The following is a 17,578-nucleotide window of genomic DNA, read 5'->3' as shown; positions in this document are numbered from 1 at the left end:
TGTCGGTAAGAACATCTGCTAGCTGGTCTGCACATCCTCTGAGCACTCTGCCAGGAATGTTGTCTGGTCCAGCAGCCTTCCGTGGGTTGACTCTACGTAGAGTTTTCCTCACATCTGCCGTGGTAAGACAGAGCACCTGGTCGTTGGGAGGAGGGGTGGACTTCTTCGCCATCACGTTGTTCTGCACTTCAAACCAAGTGTAGAAGTCGTTCAGCACATCTGGAAGGGAGGCATCTTTGTCACAGGCAACTGATGTTGTCCTGTAGTTGGTGATGGCCTGGATGCCCTGCCACATGCGCCGCGTGTCACCGCTGTCCTGGAAGTGACTGTGGATTCTCTGGGCGTGTGCGTGCTTTGCCTCTCTGATTGCCCGTGACAGTTTGGCCCTAGCTGTTCTTAGGGCTGCCTTATCGCCTGCTCTGAAGGCGGAGTCTCGGGACCTCAGCAGCGTGCGCACCTCCGCAGTCATCCACGGCTTCTGGTTGGAGCGTGTGGTGATGGTCTTGAGAAAGTGACATCATCAATGCACTTGCTGATGTAGCTGGTCACTGATGCTGTGTATTCCTCCAAGTTGGTAGAATCGCCATATGTTGCAGCCTCCCTGAACATGTGCCAGTCAGTACACTCAAAACAGTCCTGAAGAGCAGAGATGGCTCCTGCTGGCCAGGTTTTCACCTGCTTCTGAAGCGGTTTTGTGCGTCTGACGAGCGGTCTGTATGCTGGAATTAACATAACAGAGATGTGGTCTGAGTAGCCGAGGTGTGGGCGGGGCTCCGCCCGTGCAGCGCCTGGGATGTTTGTGTAAACAAGATCAAGCGCGTTCAGCCCTCTCGTTGCAAAGTCCACATACTGATGAAATTTAGGGAGCACTGTCTTGAGATTTGCATGGTTGAAATCTCCGGCGACAATAAACAGTCCGTCGGGGTGAGCGTTTCGCAGTTCAGCTCATAGCCCCATACAGTTCACAGAGCTTCCTTAGCGTTAGCGCTGGGGAATGTAAACTCCGGTTATGCAAACAGTGGTGAATTCCCGTGGTAGATAAAAAGGTCTGCATCTAACAGTCACAAGCTCCAACAGCGATGAACAGTAACTAGAGACTAGCATAGAGTTCTTGCACCATTCCGTGTTGATGTAAACACACAAGCCACCACCGCGAGTCTTACCGCAGAGAGCTGTATTTCTGTCGGCACGAAACGAGGCGAGCCCGTCTAGCTGAATGGCGGCATCCGGAACTCTGTCGCTGAGCCACGTCTCCGTGAAAACAAAGACGCAGCAGTCTCTAAACTCACGCTGCGTAGCCTGCTGGAGTCGGATATAGTCCAGTTTATTGTCCAGGGAGCAAACATTTGAGAGCAGGATAGACGGGAGAGCCGGCCGGCTAGGGTTTGTTTTTAGCCTAGCATGGACCCCCGCCCTCTTTCCGCGCTTCCGCTTTCTCGCACACCGCTTACGACGTCCTCTCCCCCGGCCACCGGCATCAGGCGACGCCGAGGGCTGGAGGCCTGGTCTCCGCAGCAAGCCGAGTACGCGTAGCACCTCCTACAGGTCATCATGCAGCTTGGTTTTTGCACGAGTCTTATATTTCAATAGTGTCTGGCGATGGTAGACACGAACACCGGTTGCTCTGATGTCCATGTGTTGCAAAAGTCGGGCTTTTTTAACAAAAATAGCACCATTGTGGATCCGGAGTGGCCGCTGCGTGCTACCGCGCCGCCATCTTGGAAAGGTATGCTTGGGGTCATTGTCCATTTGGAAGACCCATTTCTGACCGAGCTTTAACTTCCTGGCTGATGTCTTGAGATGTTGCTTCTAGATATCCATATAAATCTCCTTCCTCATGATGCCATCTATTTTGTGAAGTGCACCAGTCCCTCCCCCACAACATGATGCTTCCACCCCCATTTTTCACGGTTGGGATGGTGTTCTTTGGCTTGCAAGCCTCACCCTTTTTCCACCAGACATAACGATGGTCATTATGGCCAAACTGTTAATTTATGTTTCATTAGACCAGAGGACATTTCTCCAAAAAGTACGATCTTTGTGCCCATGTGCACTTTCAAACTCTAGTCTGGCTTTTTTATTGCAGTTTTGGAGCAGTAGCTTTTTCCTTGCTGAGCAGCATTTCAGGTTATATCGATATAGGACTTGTCTACCTGTTTCCTCCAGAATCTTCACAAGGTCCTTTGCTGTTGTTCTGGGATTGATTTGCATTTTTCACACCAAACTATATTCATCTCTGGGAGACAGAATGTGTATTCTTCCTGAGCAGTATGATGGCCGAGTTGTCCCATGGTGTTTATTCTTGCATACTATTGTTTATATAGATGAATGTGGAACCTTCAGGTGTTTGGACTTGTGGAGGTCCACAATTTGTCTTCTGATGTCTTGGCTGATTTCTTTTGATTTTCTGATTATGTCAAGCAAAGAGGCACTGAGTTTGAAGGTTGGCCTTAAAATACATCCACAGGTCCACCTCCAATTCAGTACACCTATTAGAAGCTAATTGGCTAATTGTCTAAAGGCTTGACATCATTTTCTGGAATTTTCCAAGCTGATTAAAGGCACAGTTACCTTAGTGTATGTAAACTTCTGACCCACATCAATTGTGATATAGTCAATTAAAAATGAAACAATCTGTCTGTAAACAAATGTTGGAAAAATTACTTATGTCATCCACAAAGTAGATGTCCTAAACGACTTGCCAAAACTATAGTTTGCTAATATTAAATCTGTGGAGTGGTTAAAAAATAAGTTTAAATGACTTAATCCTAAGTGTATGTTAACTTCTGACTTCAACTATATGTGTGTATATTAGGGCTGCACGATTTGGGGTAAATGTCATATTTTGATTATTGAGGTTAATATTGCGATATGCGATTGCGATATAATAAACAAATGGTATCGTGAGTTAACTTGCTTGGTTATCAAGGAAAATGCACAAATAGATTACTAATAATGCTGAAATGTGTCAAACATACAAACTAGCAACAACAACAACTATAAATGCACAGTGTTTTCACACTATCTTTCATTTCATGTCATATAATCGCATAGGCTGACATACACAAACATATTGTGAATTCATATGAATGAAATCTGCTAGTTTTAATAAAAATAATCCACTGTGACATAAAAGTGCCTGTAGTTGAAGGAACTCCTTAGAGTGTCTCAACAGCATACCCCTTTGCTGAGAAATAGATTACTTGTGAGTTTGTTCTTTTAAACTGTATTGATGCTAACCTTCTACTCCAATGCTGTTGAAGGTTATTTTATTATCAGCTTGTAGCCAGCCAAAGGTTAGCCAGCAGCACAATTATCGTTCTCAGAGTCCTCACTAGGGTGTTTTTTGGTGTGAAAGCAACAGCGTAGAATTTTCTCACAGCAGGGTCAAGGAGTATCGCTGTAGTCCAAGGACACAGGTCATTCCCACAGGGCATATCGTTTGATATCACACCATAGAGGGGAAGGAATGCATGGCTGTTCGTTATCTATAGTCAAGTGAAGGATGATCTCCGAGTTCACCAAGCCAAATCCCTTCACTTGGTATGCAAGATATCTGTAAGTACATCCAGACGTTTTCTGCTGGGCCAGATGAATAACAGCACAACACATGATTTGTGGATTATTTTAGGAAAGCCTTGTGTGATTACCCTCCATTGCATTGTTAAGGTTTTATAAACAGCCTTACAAAATCTGTTGTATGTGAGATTAAAGCTGAAGTTAGGACTGAATTAATTCCAGTTCTAGGGAGGGGCAGCTGGGAATTCCACTGTGGCAACAGGCTGGCTGAGAGGGGCGTTGCGTTCAGCTGTATTCAAGCTGTGCCGATTTATATTGGTGACCAACAGCCGGTATATGGGTAACTGTGCCAGACTCGCCCACTTAAGACTAGATAAATTATTTAAACACGTTTGGACACTTAAATCATACTTAAAGATGTTTTAATTTCATTACATTAGGATAATAACATTTTTTTATGTTTTGCCTGAAAAGTGTGTTTTTACTTTATTACTTTAACCTCCTGAATCCCGAGTGTGACTGCTGTGTGCATTTTTCTTTTGCTTTTTTGATTTAGGATTTAGCACCTAATAAACAAATATGGAGACAGCAGGCCTAAGTTGTGAAATTTTAAATAATATCAAGCTATTGAAAGTCAGCTCTTTTTTTAAATAAAATAGTTTGACGTGTTTCCAGGAGTGTTATTGATGATTTTAAGACATTACAGCTGATTTTCTCTAAAGCTGCTTTGGAACAATGTGTAATGGGAAAAGCACAAATAAAAAAGCTATACAAATACAAATTATAACTTCATTTGACTTTTATATTACAATGTTTTTTTATTTTTTTGTTGACTATTTGGCAACAAAATCTCAATGTTTTCCCTTTGCCCTGTCACACTGTCAAACAAGTGATAGCTTGTGCTGAAACATTTTATCAATCAGTAAGTGCTTAATTAATTTGATTCAAAATAATGGCTAGCATTGTCCAATCACTGGCAACCATGTTATAATAAAATGTAGCATTTTATATTCTAATCTGAGTACTTATTACCATTCTCCCATGTCTGCCAACCATGTTTAGTGGTGCAAACATCATCTGCAGCCTGAAACAACTTTTAACTGTAAGTTTGAAGTGAATCCACTTGGCTGCATAGGAATGCCATTGAAAGGCACCAGATTTTTATCCTACACCGTATACAGTCTCTGAAAGCAACATTTTCCAGCTTTTGGATGCACCCATTGATTCTCAATGTGATAATGTGTGTATATAGGATTTCTTAAGGAAAATAGTCCCATAGTCCTCATCTGGGGTAATCGTGTTTAACAGTGTGCCTTTTTGCGATCGGATGAAACTAGAGATTGTACTCTTTTGATACAAACAGGTTTGAATATAAAAACTTAATGAGGTTACTTACCAGATTTCTCTCCCATAGACAAACTCCACTGACATCGACAGCACGTTGTTTTGACTCCATGTGTCAAAAGTTTAACCTTTAATGACAGCCCTGAGTGTCCTGAACTGAGATCAGTCAGTTTAAATGAAATGAAATTGTGCATTGCATGTAGCGAAGACAAAACACAATGTGCGCATGTAAAATGCATGATGATGCAGGGTTGCACAAGGTTAAAATAAATGTCACATCATTTGATATTTGATATAAAAAATATCATAAATACCATTATACATATTTTACTGTGGTTAAATTGTCAAAATATTTTTTGGGCCTCTATATGTGTAGTTTTTGACAACCTGAAAACAGTTTCTCTCATTGTACTCCATCATCTTTGATTTTTTTCTTTTCAGTGTTCCTCATGCCTTATTCTTTCCAAGAATGATCCTTAATCTAATTCTTTCAGATTTTTATCTGGAAGTACTCTGTTGACTGTTTCCTACCATATGTTTGTCAGTGACTCCAGGGCAGCCATCTGTTATAACAATCATCGTCCTTAGCCCACAGAGCAAACGGTTCCTCGCGTTGTCACTGAAATGCCTCACGCATATACCTGCATGTTTGTTAGCCTCTTGTTAAAGCAGTCCCTGGTGGAGAAATGTGCTGCTTTTGCAGATTCAAAGATTTTGACCATTATATTCATTGTTCAGACTGCTTTAACCATGTTTTGTTTGTTTGTGGCTCTATACCCAAAAGACGTAAAGACAGCTGATGCACCTTCTGCTGTTGGGTTCAGTGGCATATGTTTCTACATAGTGTTTCCTGTTATGCATGCATTGATCTTACAGCAAGCAACTGTTCATGCTGTACTTAGAAAGCATGTCAAACATGAGGGGGCTGGCCTTGGATCATTGTGTTTTTAAAGAATTGCCTTACTGATTTAGCCTGCCAGTCAAAAGTCCTGATCCTCATCTTATAAAGAGGTTTTTTATTTTTGATAGTGGTCATTGGAACTCAGGATCACTTTCTTTGTCCTAAATATAGATGTGGCCCTGCGCATGTGGATGCAATCTGCGTTAATTTGAGTAGGCTCTGTAATTCTGTGTGGGGAGTGATGCATTGTGGCGTATAGTCACTCCTGTGATGTGGTTTGATAGAATGAGCTGATCTGATGAGTATATGCAAGTAACGTCACCTCTTATGTTGTTGACTAGGCTTTCTAGGTTGACTTGTTGATTCATAGTTCACAGACTAAACTAAACTGTTTCTATCCTGTGAAGAAAAGGAGAACAACATGAGTTGCGCATTCGCTGCAAAAAAAATATCTAAAGATCCTTGAAAAGAGATATGATTGCTTATTTTTCTTCTTGATTTAAGCACATTCCTAACTGAATTTTAGTGAGGTTTATACTTAGAGAAAACAAATGGGATAAAAAATTGTCAATTGGGTATTAAAGGGTTTGTTCACCCAAAAATTCTCATGATTTACTCACCCTCATTACATCACAGAAAATATCTCTGTTCTGTAGGTCCATACAATGCATGTGAATGGTGATCAGACCTTTGTAGCTCCCAAAATCACATAAAAGTAAACCATATGACTCTAGTGTTTTAATCCATATCTAAAGAAGCAATGTAGTAGGTGTAGGTGAAAACAGAACAATATCTAAGTCATTTTTACTCTAAATCTCCACATTAACTTTCATATTCAGATGTCAAAGTGAAACTAAAAAGGCACCACATGTGACTTTCAGATGTAAAAGTGGAGATTTAGAGTAAAAATGGACTTACATTTTGAACTGTTTCTCACCCATACCTATTGTATTGCTTCTAAAGATATGGATTCAAACACTCATCATATGGATTATTTCTATGTTTCGTTTATGTGATTTTTGGTGCTACAAAGGTCTGATCACCATCCACTTGCATTGCTTGGAGCTAAAGGTCTGATCACCATTCAATTGCATTGTATGGAGCTAAAGGTCTGATCACGATTTACTTGCATTGTATGGAGCTACAAAAGTCTGATCACCATCCACTTGCATTGTATGGAGCTAAAGGTCTGATCACGATTTACTTGCATTGCATAGAGCTACAAAAGTCTGTTCACCATTCACTTGCATTGTATGGAGCTAAAGGTCTGATCACCATTCACTTGCATTGTATGGAGCTAAAGGTCTGATCGCCATTCACTTGCATTGTATGGAGCTAAAGGTCTGATCACCATTCACTTGCATTGTATGGAGCTGAGATATTCATCTGAAAATCTTTGTTTGTATTCTGCTGAAGAAAGAATATCATGCACATCTGGGATGGCATAAGGGAGAGTAAATGATGAGAGAATATTTATTTTTTGGTGAACTATCCCTTTAAGAATCATAAACATCTAAGAAGTCAAGAAAACCTGCTAAAAGGCTAATTCAAGAAATATTTCCTTAAAACAAGTCTTAATGTCTTATGCAGTTTTGCTTCTCAAGAAAATGTATCTTGTTTAATAATATTTTGATATTTGACCTGGAAAAACAATACATAAATACTGATTAAGACATTATTTTATTTTTTGCCTGTGCTGTTCTCAAGGGTGATGAAAGTCTTTGTCACACAAACTCACAAAATTTTTCTCTTTCTGTCTTCTCACAGGGCTGAGTGACCCAACTGTAGCTCTCACCTGGGGAGGACCACCACTCCCTCATTCCCATCATCCCTCACCCTTGAACCCCCTGTCCAAAGGAAGCCATGGCACCACGGAAACGCGGGGGTGGAGGGAGTGGCGCATCCATCTTCTTCTGCTGCATTCAGAGCAATGACCATCCAGAGATCACCTACCGTCTGCGGGAGGACTTCGCCCTGCAGACCATGGAGCCCGCGCTGCCCATCCCCAGCTATGACGAGCTGGATGCCATGTTCTCAGAGCTGGTGGTGGGTATCAAATTGCAGACTTTGAAAATTTCTGAACTGCATGGCTAATTTGCTATTTATTGGGATGTTCAGTGGCACTTTTCTGTTCATACTCTTCCCAGAATACCTAAGTGAACCACAAAGACATCCAAGTCCACTTTTATGGCAAGTGACAGTGTGTATAATATAATATAATATAATATAATATAATATATAATTATTTAATTATAGTAATTTTGAGTACATCTCATTAGCTGCATTATATTGCAAGGTTTTTATATCAACACAACATCTGTCATGGGCCATCCTACTCTCTAGACATGGGTTTTGCACCATCCAATAAAAACTCTCATTGGTCGACCACTAGTTCCTTTGTATGTACTAAAAAATAATAAGATTTATAGATTTCAATTTCATAATGAAATTCTATAAAATGTATTCATTTAATTTTGTTAATTTTGTTAAACATTTCACAATTCAATTTGATGGAAATTTGTTTTGTGTTATGTGTGTAAATGTGTAAATATTTAAAGTAGGCTAAAATATTTTTTAGAGTGTAGTACCAAATTTAAATTTCTAATGATACAAAGCATTATGTATGTGGATTTATATTTTCCACATACTGTACTCAGCCCCTCCTTGGCACTCTAATTTAGCGTAATTAAAGAGTAGTTATTGAGATATCAAAACATGCTGTCTTTTAGCTGGAAAAGAAATCAGTGCACTGTGTCATGCTGCAGACTCTCTCTGTCTCCTCCATCTCTGCCAACTTCCACTTTGCAAATCAATGGGCTCCATTGAGTGGCCTTCAACTGCTCTCCAGAATGATTGCTTGTTTTTAGTATGACCCTTTCTTAACCTCTCTTTCCCTGTACTTGGGCTTGAATTGATGTACAACACAAAGTAGCAGCAGTCTCTCTCTTTTCAGAGCCCTTACAGAAAGATTTCATGCTCTCAGCACGAGCCGTTCTGGCAAGTTATCTGCAAATTTGTAAGTCGCTGTTGCGTTACTGCCAACCTGCCTGCTTATTGACAGCTACACACTTAAACATTAAAGGAAATGTTTGATGTTAGTAGAAGATGCCTAGCTAACTACTACTAAATACTGTAGCCAACATCCACAATATTTATTTATCATTTGTTTATCATGCAAATTTAGCTCCTTCCCTGAGCTTGGAATAGACCTGTAATACATTTATCATATTGAGCTCATTGAACACATTAGGATTATAAAAATATACTCAGAAAAAAGAGACCGTTGAACTTCAGATGAAAATAATAATGTACATGGGGGAGTTTTTATGTGATCTAGCCATAGCATTTGTCTTTTTTCATGGAATTAGATTAGATCTTTTGTGGTTGATTGGCACCAAATATGACATTTTATATAGTCTGATCCAAACTTATTGCACTATAATCCCTTATGGCAGAGAAATTAACTTCTGTATAAGCCGTAAACACTATAGAGATATTACAAGATAATTCTATACAATGATGTCCAAAGGTTTGAAACCACTAGTAAAAATGAGTCTAAAGTATTAAGCATTTTTCTAATATAATACAAAATTTGTTATAAAGTATATTATCAGCGTAATTTGAGTGAAATTCTTTATTAAAAATAATTAATTTGAACTTGACATGTCATGGACTACATAAGTCTGTGCAAAACCTGGTGATCCATGTTATCTCAACATGTTTTGAGAATGTTCCAAAGAGCATCTTGTGTGCTTCAATGGAAGAAAGGAAATCTGATCTTTTGTAGTTGACAAAATCAATGTCATTAATTTGCTTATTTTTATTTATTATTTACATTTTGTCATTTATTTTTTCTCCCCTTTTCTCCCCAATTTGGAATGCCGGATTCCCAATGTGCTCTAAGTCCTTAAATCTCATTTAATAGCTGAATTCCTTGTGAAAAATGACATTACCCATGATTATGGAGCCCAGGAGCGACCACCCTATCCCACTGTTAATGACGCAACAAAGTGGGACTCCCTTCCACCTTGAACTACATATATATTTGCACATATCGGAATATTTTGCAATACACATAAAATTTATTGTTTCTACACTTACAGTCAGAAGTTTACATACACTTAGGTTGAAGTCATTAAAACTAATTTTTTAATCACTCCACAGATTTCATATTAGCAAACTGAAGTTTTAGTTTAGGATATCTACTTTGTGCATGACACAATTAATGTTTCCAGCAATTGTTTACAGACAGATTGTTTCACTTTTAATTGACTATATCACAATTCCAGTGGGTCAGAAGTTTACATACACTAAGTTAACTGTGCCTTTAATCGGCTTGGAAAATTACAGAAAATTATATCAAGCCTTTAGACAATTAGCTTCTGATAGGAGGTATGCTGAATTGGAGGTGGACCTGTGGATGTATTTTAAGGCTTACCTTCAAACTCAGTGCCTCTTTGCTTGACATCAATGGAAAATAAAAAGAAATCAGCCAAGATATCAGAAAAAATTGTAGACCTCCACAAGTCTGGTTCATCCTTGAGAGCAATTCATCACATTAATCTGTACAAACAAATGTGCACAAGTATAAACACCATGGGACAATGCAGCCGTCATATTGCTCAGGAAGGAGATGTATTTTGTATCCTAGAGATGAGCATAGTTTGGTTTGAAAAGTGAATATCAATCCCAGAGAAACAGTAAAGGACCTTGTGAAGATTCTGGAGGAATCAGGTAGGCAAGTATCTATATCCACAGTAAAACGAGTCCTATATTGACATAACCTGAAAGGCTGCAAGTGCACATGGGGACAATGATCTTACTTTTTAGAGAAATGTCCTCTGGTCTAATGAAACAAATATTCAACTAGTTGGCCATGATGACTATCATTATGTTTGGAGGAAAAAGGGTGAGGCTTGCAAGCCGAAGAACACCGTCCCAACCGTGAAGCATGGGGGTGGCAGCATCATGTTGTGGGGGTGCTTTGCTGCAGGAGGGACTGGTGCACTTCTCAAAATAGATGGCATCATGAGGATGGAAGATTATGTGGATATATTGAAGCAACATCTCAAGACATCAGCCAGGAAGTTAAAGCTTGGTTGCAAATGGGTCTTCCAAATGGACAATGACCCCAAGCATACCTCCAAAATTTTGGCAAAATGGCTTAAGGACAACAAAGGCATGTTTTTAGAGTGGCCATCACAAACCTAAAACTGACAGAAAATTTGTGGGCAGAACTGAAAAAGCATGTGCGAGCAAGGAGGCCGGCAAACCTGACTCAGTGACACCAGTTCTGTCTGGAGGAATGGAATAAGTTCTGTAAACTTATTGTGAGAAGCTTGTGGAAGGCTACCCAAACATTTGGCACCAGTTAAAGACAATCCTACTAAATACTAACAAAGTGTATGTAAATAAATTAAAATAAATTAGTGATCCTAATTGACCTAAGACAGGGAATGTTTTCTATGATTAAATGTCAGGAATTGTTAAAAACTGAGTTTAAATATTTCTGGATAAGGTGTATGTAAACTGCTGACTTTAACTGTATAATCAACTATTTATAATCAATAGTTTTATATACTACCATAGTTTTTTAATTGTAGTTTATGCCCTCGTGAAAAAACATAGTCTTGTATCTTTGTCTCTTTGTCCGATTTTCAAATACTTTTTGCCTCATACAAAGTTTGTAATGATGTCATTCACCTTGAATCCGGTTGCTTTGATTCATGGCTTACAACTCTGCTATGGAAGATTTTATCAAATCCCTATATGCAAAAATGAATGGGGCACTTTTGTGCTCTAAAGCGTGCATTCTAATCAAAAGTATCTTGATTTGACAGCTTACTGTAAAGGATTGAGCATCTTGATTTACAATAGAGTACAGTCTAGATTTGAAAGGGTCTACATTAGAGATTTACATTTAAATCAGATGTTTATGTAACATCTGAGTGCTGAAAGGATATGTGTGGCAAGGAGATCAGGAGAGAGCATTGATACATTGAAGTGCATCACCCAGGCTCAGATGGAAGGCTAGGGCTTGATGTTGGCTTCTGATAAAGCAAGGTGTGGTTTCTGCATGAATGGAACATCCTGGTTGTAGTCTGGCTGCCCTTGAATATAATGAGACACTGTATGCATACGGGTAATGGGGATGTCTAGACCTCCGCTGACTCTGCAGTTCATTTCTGCAAAAACTGGGGGATTCACAGGAAAAGGAGAAATGGAAGAGACACCAGGCTAGATGAGAGGACCAGCAGCTCTTCCTCTCTCCTCCTCCTCTGTGGAGCACCAGGGACATCACTGTCACTAAGAGCTGCCAGACAGGAAGACATTACCAGTTTTGGCAGGCAGATCTCTCTGTAGCTTTAGATAGGTACAGGTCTTACAAAGAGATATGTTTTCTGACAAGCTACTTTATTAGATACTGCTGGTGAAATGAACAGGATGATGATGGATTCTTTTCTTGGTCATGGTCCAGTTTAGATTTTAGGTTTCAGATTTCGACCGCTTTGACTGTAGAACCAATTTCCTCTTTCTCTATCATGTTTTGCAGGTGTTTCATAGGAGCAATATAATAAATAGTGCTCTTTCTCGTGAGACGGTTTTATAACCTGTGCATGAAGACATGAACATCACACTCAAAACATCCATACTGCATTTAGCTTGTATAGTTCTGATGGCAAAAAACGAAACAAAATTTAAATCCCTTAATTTTTCCTAACCAGACTTGGTACGACAACGTGTGCAATGATCTCTTCTATGAAAATCTGAGTTTTTTTCTAACTAGAAGAAACAAGGCATTTGGTGTTGTGCAATTTTCTGCAACATTCATTTTAAATAAGAATTCGGATATGTTCTGATTGGTTGTTATTGTGTCACATCATGCAGCATTTTTGCTTTGTGGACAGACAAATTACTTGGTCATTAAAAACTTGTCATGTCATGCCTGTTGAAGACACAGTGTGACTAAAAATATGTGGAGCAAGTGGTAAGTGGGCTGTTGGTTTAATTGAACAGTGTAGCTTCTAACTTCTTATTTTTCATTTGCATATTTCCAACAAATTGTTTTACACTTGAAGCAGTGCTTAGATATGATTAAGCAAACGCCTCTGGATTTCTGTACACGTTAACAGTGTGTTGGCTTTGGTGGAATCACCCAATCCAATCCATATACAGTGGTGATGCTTTGTGATGGGAGAGTTATTGGGACAACACCTTTATGTGACGAAAAGTTGTTGAAGAATTGAGTTGGTTTCAGTTGTGCATTTTAACAAATGGATTTCAGACAGTATAATGTGTGTTTGTAAAGCATGTCTGCTTGTGTGTGTTTGAGGACAAATCAGAGTAGATACATTGGTTCACATGGGACTCCCAAAAGCAAGTAAACAAAAGCAACAGGGCTGTTTTTATGGATACTTACTCCCGCTGTTGAGGGCCAACCACATTGTAGTGATTGTTGTGGTTTCATGCTATTTCCAGTTCAAAGCAAAAGGAAATTACTAGTGGTAGTCATTTATTTCTGGGACTTTAATTATCAAAGCCAATACTGAGTGCCAGTGTTTGCAAACACATGAGCATGAACATTTATTTTGTTTATAAAACCAGCATTAACATTTTAGCTTAAAGAAAGGTTTCATGATATGAGATGATAATTGTAGGTCATTACAATTCATATATTTTGTCTTTTCAGATCTGATCACTTACTCTGGAGGGAAATTCACTAAGAATGCAACTGCTGATCCCAGTGTTTCTTTTCATGCACTGTCTGTGTCATTTTAGCACCAAGTAACAACACAATTCCGATATTGCCATTTGATCATCATTTGATGAATTATGCTGCCATAGTCAGTAGAAAATGTACCCAAATATCTCTTGCTTTTATTTTAGCGTATCATGAAGTTGAAGGTGAAGAAGGTGCAATCTATTATAAGACTAATTTACACAAAGGAGTTTTTGCTGACAAGAATTACGATGAGTTAATTAAAATACTCATGGTGCAGAGCTGGTTAAGCTGGACAGCAAGTGAATAGTGACCACTCTTGAGTTCTATCACAAAATATTTGTGGTCTTTATCTGCCAGTTTCCTTTCTGGCAGATAAATGTCCTCACTGCTAGTGGAAAAGAGGAAGTATTAGTAGGTAAGCAGAACATTGAAAAAACACTCCATGTGTTTTCCTCATGCTGTTATCATTGGTTTGTGGGTGGATACTGACCCTGTCTCGAGAGATTAAATGTTTTTTTCCATGTCCAAGAATCTCCTCAAAATTATGTAATCTCTCTCTCTCTCTCTCTCTCTCTCTCTCTCTCTCTCATTTCAGGATGAGTTGGACCTCACAGAGAAACACAGAGAGGCCATGTTTGCCTTAACAGCAGAAAAGAAATGGCAGATATACTGCAGCAAGAAGAAGGTTAGACCTCTATAAAATCTCATATATTAAAGTGCTTAACTTAATCACATCTCCATCATAAAGAATCAGGATTCTGTTTAATGCCCCTGATCTCCACTCCAAAAACTACTAATCTATTAATTGTTTTTATTCATCTGTCCATTGTCATTTAAGTGTCAGGGCTCAGCAATAAGGATGGTCTGCATGGCTCGGGTTCTGTGTTATCTTAAATTTGTTGATCATACAGTATGCAAGTGTTGTAATGCCTTGAAAACATCAGTGATGTATTGAACATTGCTGTTGTGAATTCTAATTATGTGACTAGAAAAATTATATCTAGCTGGGTAGATAATGTTATCTTGGTCTTCAGTGTACATGAGATTGTATTGAAATAGGAAAAATGTCCCTTTTTCCACCTAGTATTAAGATTTCGGCATTTTCGGTGATCCGATTAGGAGACACATTCCTTTTTATACCTGGTATTACCATGCATCTCAAATGTGTCTCTGTGACCACTTGTGTTCAGATTTCGAGGGGAGGGTCTCTGATTCATTACGACATACATCCATCACTGTGTCAGTGTGCTACTGCATGATAATAAACCATCTAAACACAAACACAACATTTAGGGCAGAATTCTCAGTTATTTTTTTTATTATTCTGAGCTTCAGATGTGTGTGCTTGTCATCTCTGCCTCTGTTGGTTGATATGAGACACTGAATAAGATCTGTGAAGTTTTCGTGCTTGTACATTTATTCGCTTTTTCAAATTTTCAGATTGCATGGTTATCTCCATTTAAAGCCACACATAACCAGCAAAATGTAAACACTTGTTTTAGTGCAGCAGTTGATTGACAGGTAAGGGATGGTGCTTCACTGCTGTATGGGACGCATTGTGTTACACATCTCAAATGCTATGTGGTCACAAGCAATTTTGACTACCTCCATATGTGGTTTCAGTGATCCAATCACAAAACATTTTGGACCCCATTCCACCTGCATGTAACCACTTTTGATCAGATCACCAAAAATGCATCTTAATACCAGGTGGAAAAAGGGTCAATAACACGTCATAGTCATGGAAGCATCAGTTAAAAATTATTACAAAATTATTAACAAATCAGTATTGTTTATCACTGTATGCCATTGTTTTCCAGCAAAAGTGTTAATCAATTTATAGCTCTCATGGATTTGGTTACAGCTATAGAGTTTCTGGCTGTTTATCTGAATTAAAAAACTAATAAATTATTTGTTATATATTGCATATAAAAAAATTATTAATCAAAAATATTAATATACTTATCTGACATAAAATGTTGCAAAAAATAACATTTATGGTGACTTTGTTACTAAAGCAGTGCTGCTCTTCAGGATACTCCATTTGTGAAGAGAGTTTGGCAGTGTATCAGTCAGCCTTTCTACATCTAAGAACTTAAAATATGGTGGTTCATGGCTCTTTGTGATGCTCTAGAAAGGTTTAGATGATAACAGTCTCATTCTTCTATTGAGGAATGTACTTTCTGCTCAAGAAATGATCCACTGCAACAACTGCTTGTGCTAGTGTCCTCCAAAGCCTATCATTTGCACTAATCCTATACAAGGTGAAGACTTCATCAACTTCAAGGAAAGGTTTCAGAGATACAGTAGTCTTTAATACATAGAGGAGATGTCTATCTGACACTACAAAGGCTTGACTGGTCTGTGATTAGAAAATAGGAATTTACTGTGTTCATGTTGTATTTCGCACATGTATACCATTTGTAAAGTCATCAGAGTGAGTTGTCCCCACTTCCACGTGGTGTCACGTACCCCGCTCCTCTGCTTCTCCCCGATTCGACGGGGACACATGCACACTCACTCCGCGAACTTACACGCTCGCTCCCCGCCTTCGAACTCACACACTCACTCCGCGAGCTTACGTGCGATTTTTGATTTATGTCACCCTGTTCTACCTGTGTCTGTCCCTGAGCCCGTTTATGCTCCCAACCCATCCCCGAGCGCCGTAAGCCTTCAACCCCCTGAGAGGTTTGATGGCTCTTCGGATGCTTGCCAAGGGTTGTTTAAGCAGGGCAGCGGTTATAGAACGGTAAACCCTGCCCTTAACTTTTTGGAGCCAGCGGCCCGACTCTTGGCTTTGCGTCAGGGGAGTCAACCCTTGGAGGCTTACGTGGTTGAATTTTGTGCCCTGGCTAACCAGGTGAACTTTGATGAGGTGGCTCTGAAAGACATTTTTCAATGTGGGCTGAATGAGCCAACCTCATCAGTTATGCCTGGTGGTCGCTGCTCCCTCAACCTGGCTCAGTTTATTGACCTCGCCCTACTGTACGCTGGTTCCTCATTTACTGTGGAGGAGGCAGAAACTGAACCAGCGTTCCCTACCACGGCCCCCATCTCGAAGCCTACCACGGCCCCCGTCTCGAAGCCTACCACGGCCCCCGTCTCGAAGCCTACCACTGCCCCCCGTCACGAAGCCTACCACGGCCCCCGTCTCGAAGCCTACCACGGCCCCCGTCTCGAAGCCTATCACGGCCCCCGTCTCGAAGCCTGTCATGGCCCCAGTCCCGAAGCCTGTCACGGCCCCAGTCCCGAAGCCTGTCACGGCCCTAGTCCCGAAGCCTGACACGGCCCTCGTCCCGAAGCCTGACACGGCCCTAGTCCCGAAGCCTGACAAGGCCCAAGTCCCGAAGCCTGACACGGCCCCAGTCCCGAAGCCTGACACGGCCCCAGTCCCGAAGCCGGTCATGGCCCCAGTCCCGAAGCCGGTCATGGCCCCAGTCTTGAAGCCTGGCACGGCCAGCGAGTCAACGCCCATGCCTGCCACGGCCAGAGAGCCAGCGCCCATGCCCGCCACGGCCAACGAGCCAGCGCCCATGCCCGCCACGGCCAATGAGCCAGCACCCATGCCCGCCACGGCCGGCGAGCCAGCGCCCATGTCTGCCACGGTCAGCGAGCCAGCGCCTGTAGCCTCGACCGCCCCAGAGCCAGCGCCTGTAGCCTCGACCGTCCCCATGGCCACGTCCCCGGTTGGCCGAAGACGTAAGAGAAGGAAGAGGGCCCCTTCTCCCCAGTCTCGTCTTGTGCTCAAGACCGCAGAGGTTCCCTCAGAGTCTTCCACAGCTCTACCGACCTCTGCTCCGCCCTCAGAGTCTTCCACGTCTCTGCCGGGTTCTGCTCCGCCCTCAGAGTCTTCCACGGCTCTGCCGGGTTCTGCTCCGCCCTCAGAGTCTTCCACGGCTCTGCCGGGTTCTGCTCCGCCCTCAGAGTCTTCCACGGCTCTGCCGGGTTCTGCTCCGCTCTCAGAGTCTTCCACGGCTCTGCCAGCCTCTGCTCGCCCCTCAGAGCCCTCGTGGCCTCCGTTTCTCGAGCCTCCCAGAGCTCCGCCTCTCAAGCCTCCCAGGGCTTCTCCTCTCGAGTCTTTGAGGGCTCCC

The 17,578-nt window shown here is 41.0% G+C and overlaps 1 protein-coding gene across 3 annotated transcripts in view; it reads left to right on the top strand.

Moving 5' to 3' along the window:
* LOC127624163 (disheveled-associated activator of morphogenesis 1-like) overlaps positions 1 to 17,578 on the top strand; it is a 122,199-nt gene that overhangs the window by 57,114 nt on the left and 47,507 nt on the right. For all 3 annotated transcript variants that reach the window (XM_052098853.1, XM_052098851.1, XM_052098850.1), the window contains exons 2-3: positions 7,532 to 7,810; positions 14,083 to 14,172. In XM_052098853.1, the coding sequence (XP_051954813.1) occupies positions 7,628 to 7,810; positions 14,083 to 14,172 (273 nt within the window). In that variant the 5' untranslated portion in view covers positions 7,532 to 7,627. The remainder of the gene's footprint in view (positions 1 to 7,531; positions 7,811 to 14,082; positions 14,173 to 17,578) is intronic.

The sequence above is a fragment of the Xyrauchen texanus genome, chromosome 30 (assembly GCF_025860055.1).
Source record: "Xyrauchen texanus isolate HMW12.3.18 chromosome 30, RBS_HiC_50CHRs, whole genome shotgun sequence".
NCBI classification, from domain to species: domain Eukaryota; kingdom Metazoa; phylum Chordata; class Actinopteri; order Cypriniformes; family Catostomidae; genus Xyrauchen; species Xyrauchen texanus.
Note: the sequence above shows the minus strand (reverse complement) of the source record. Positions and strands in the feature narration are given on the sequence as shown.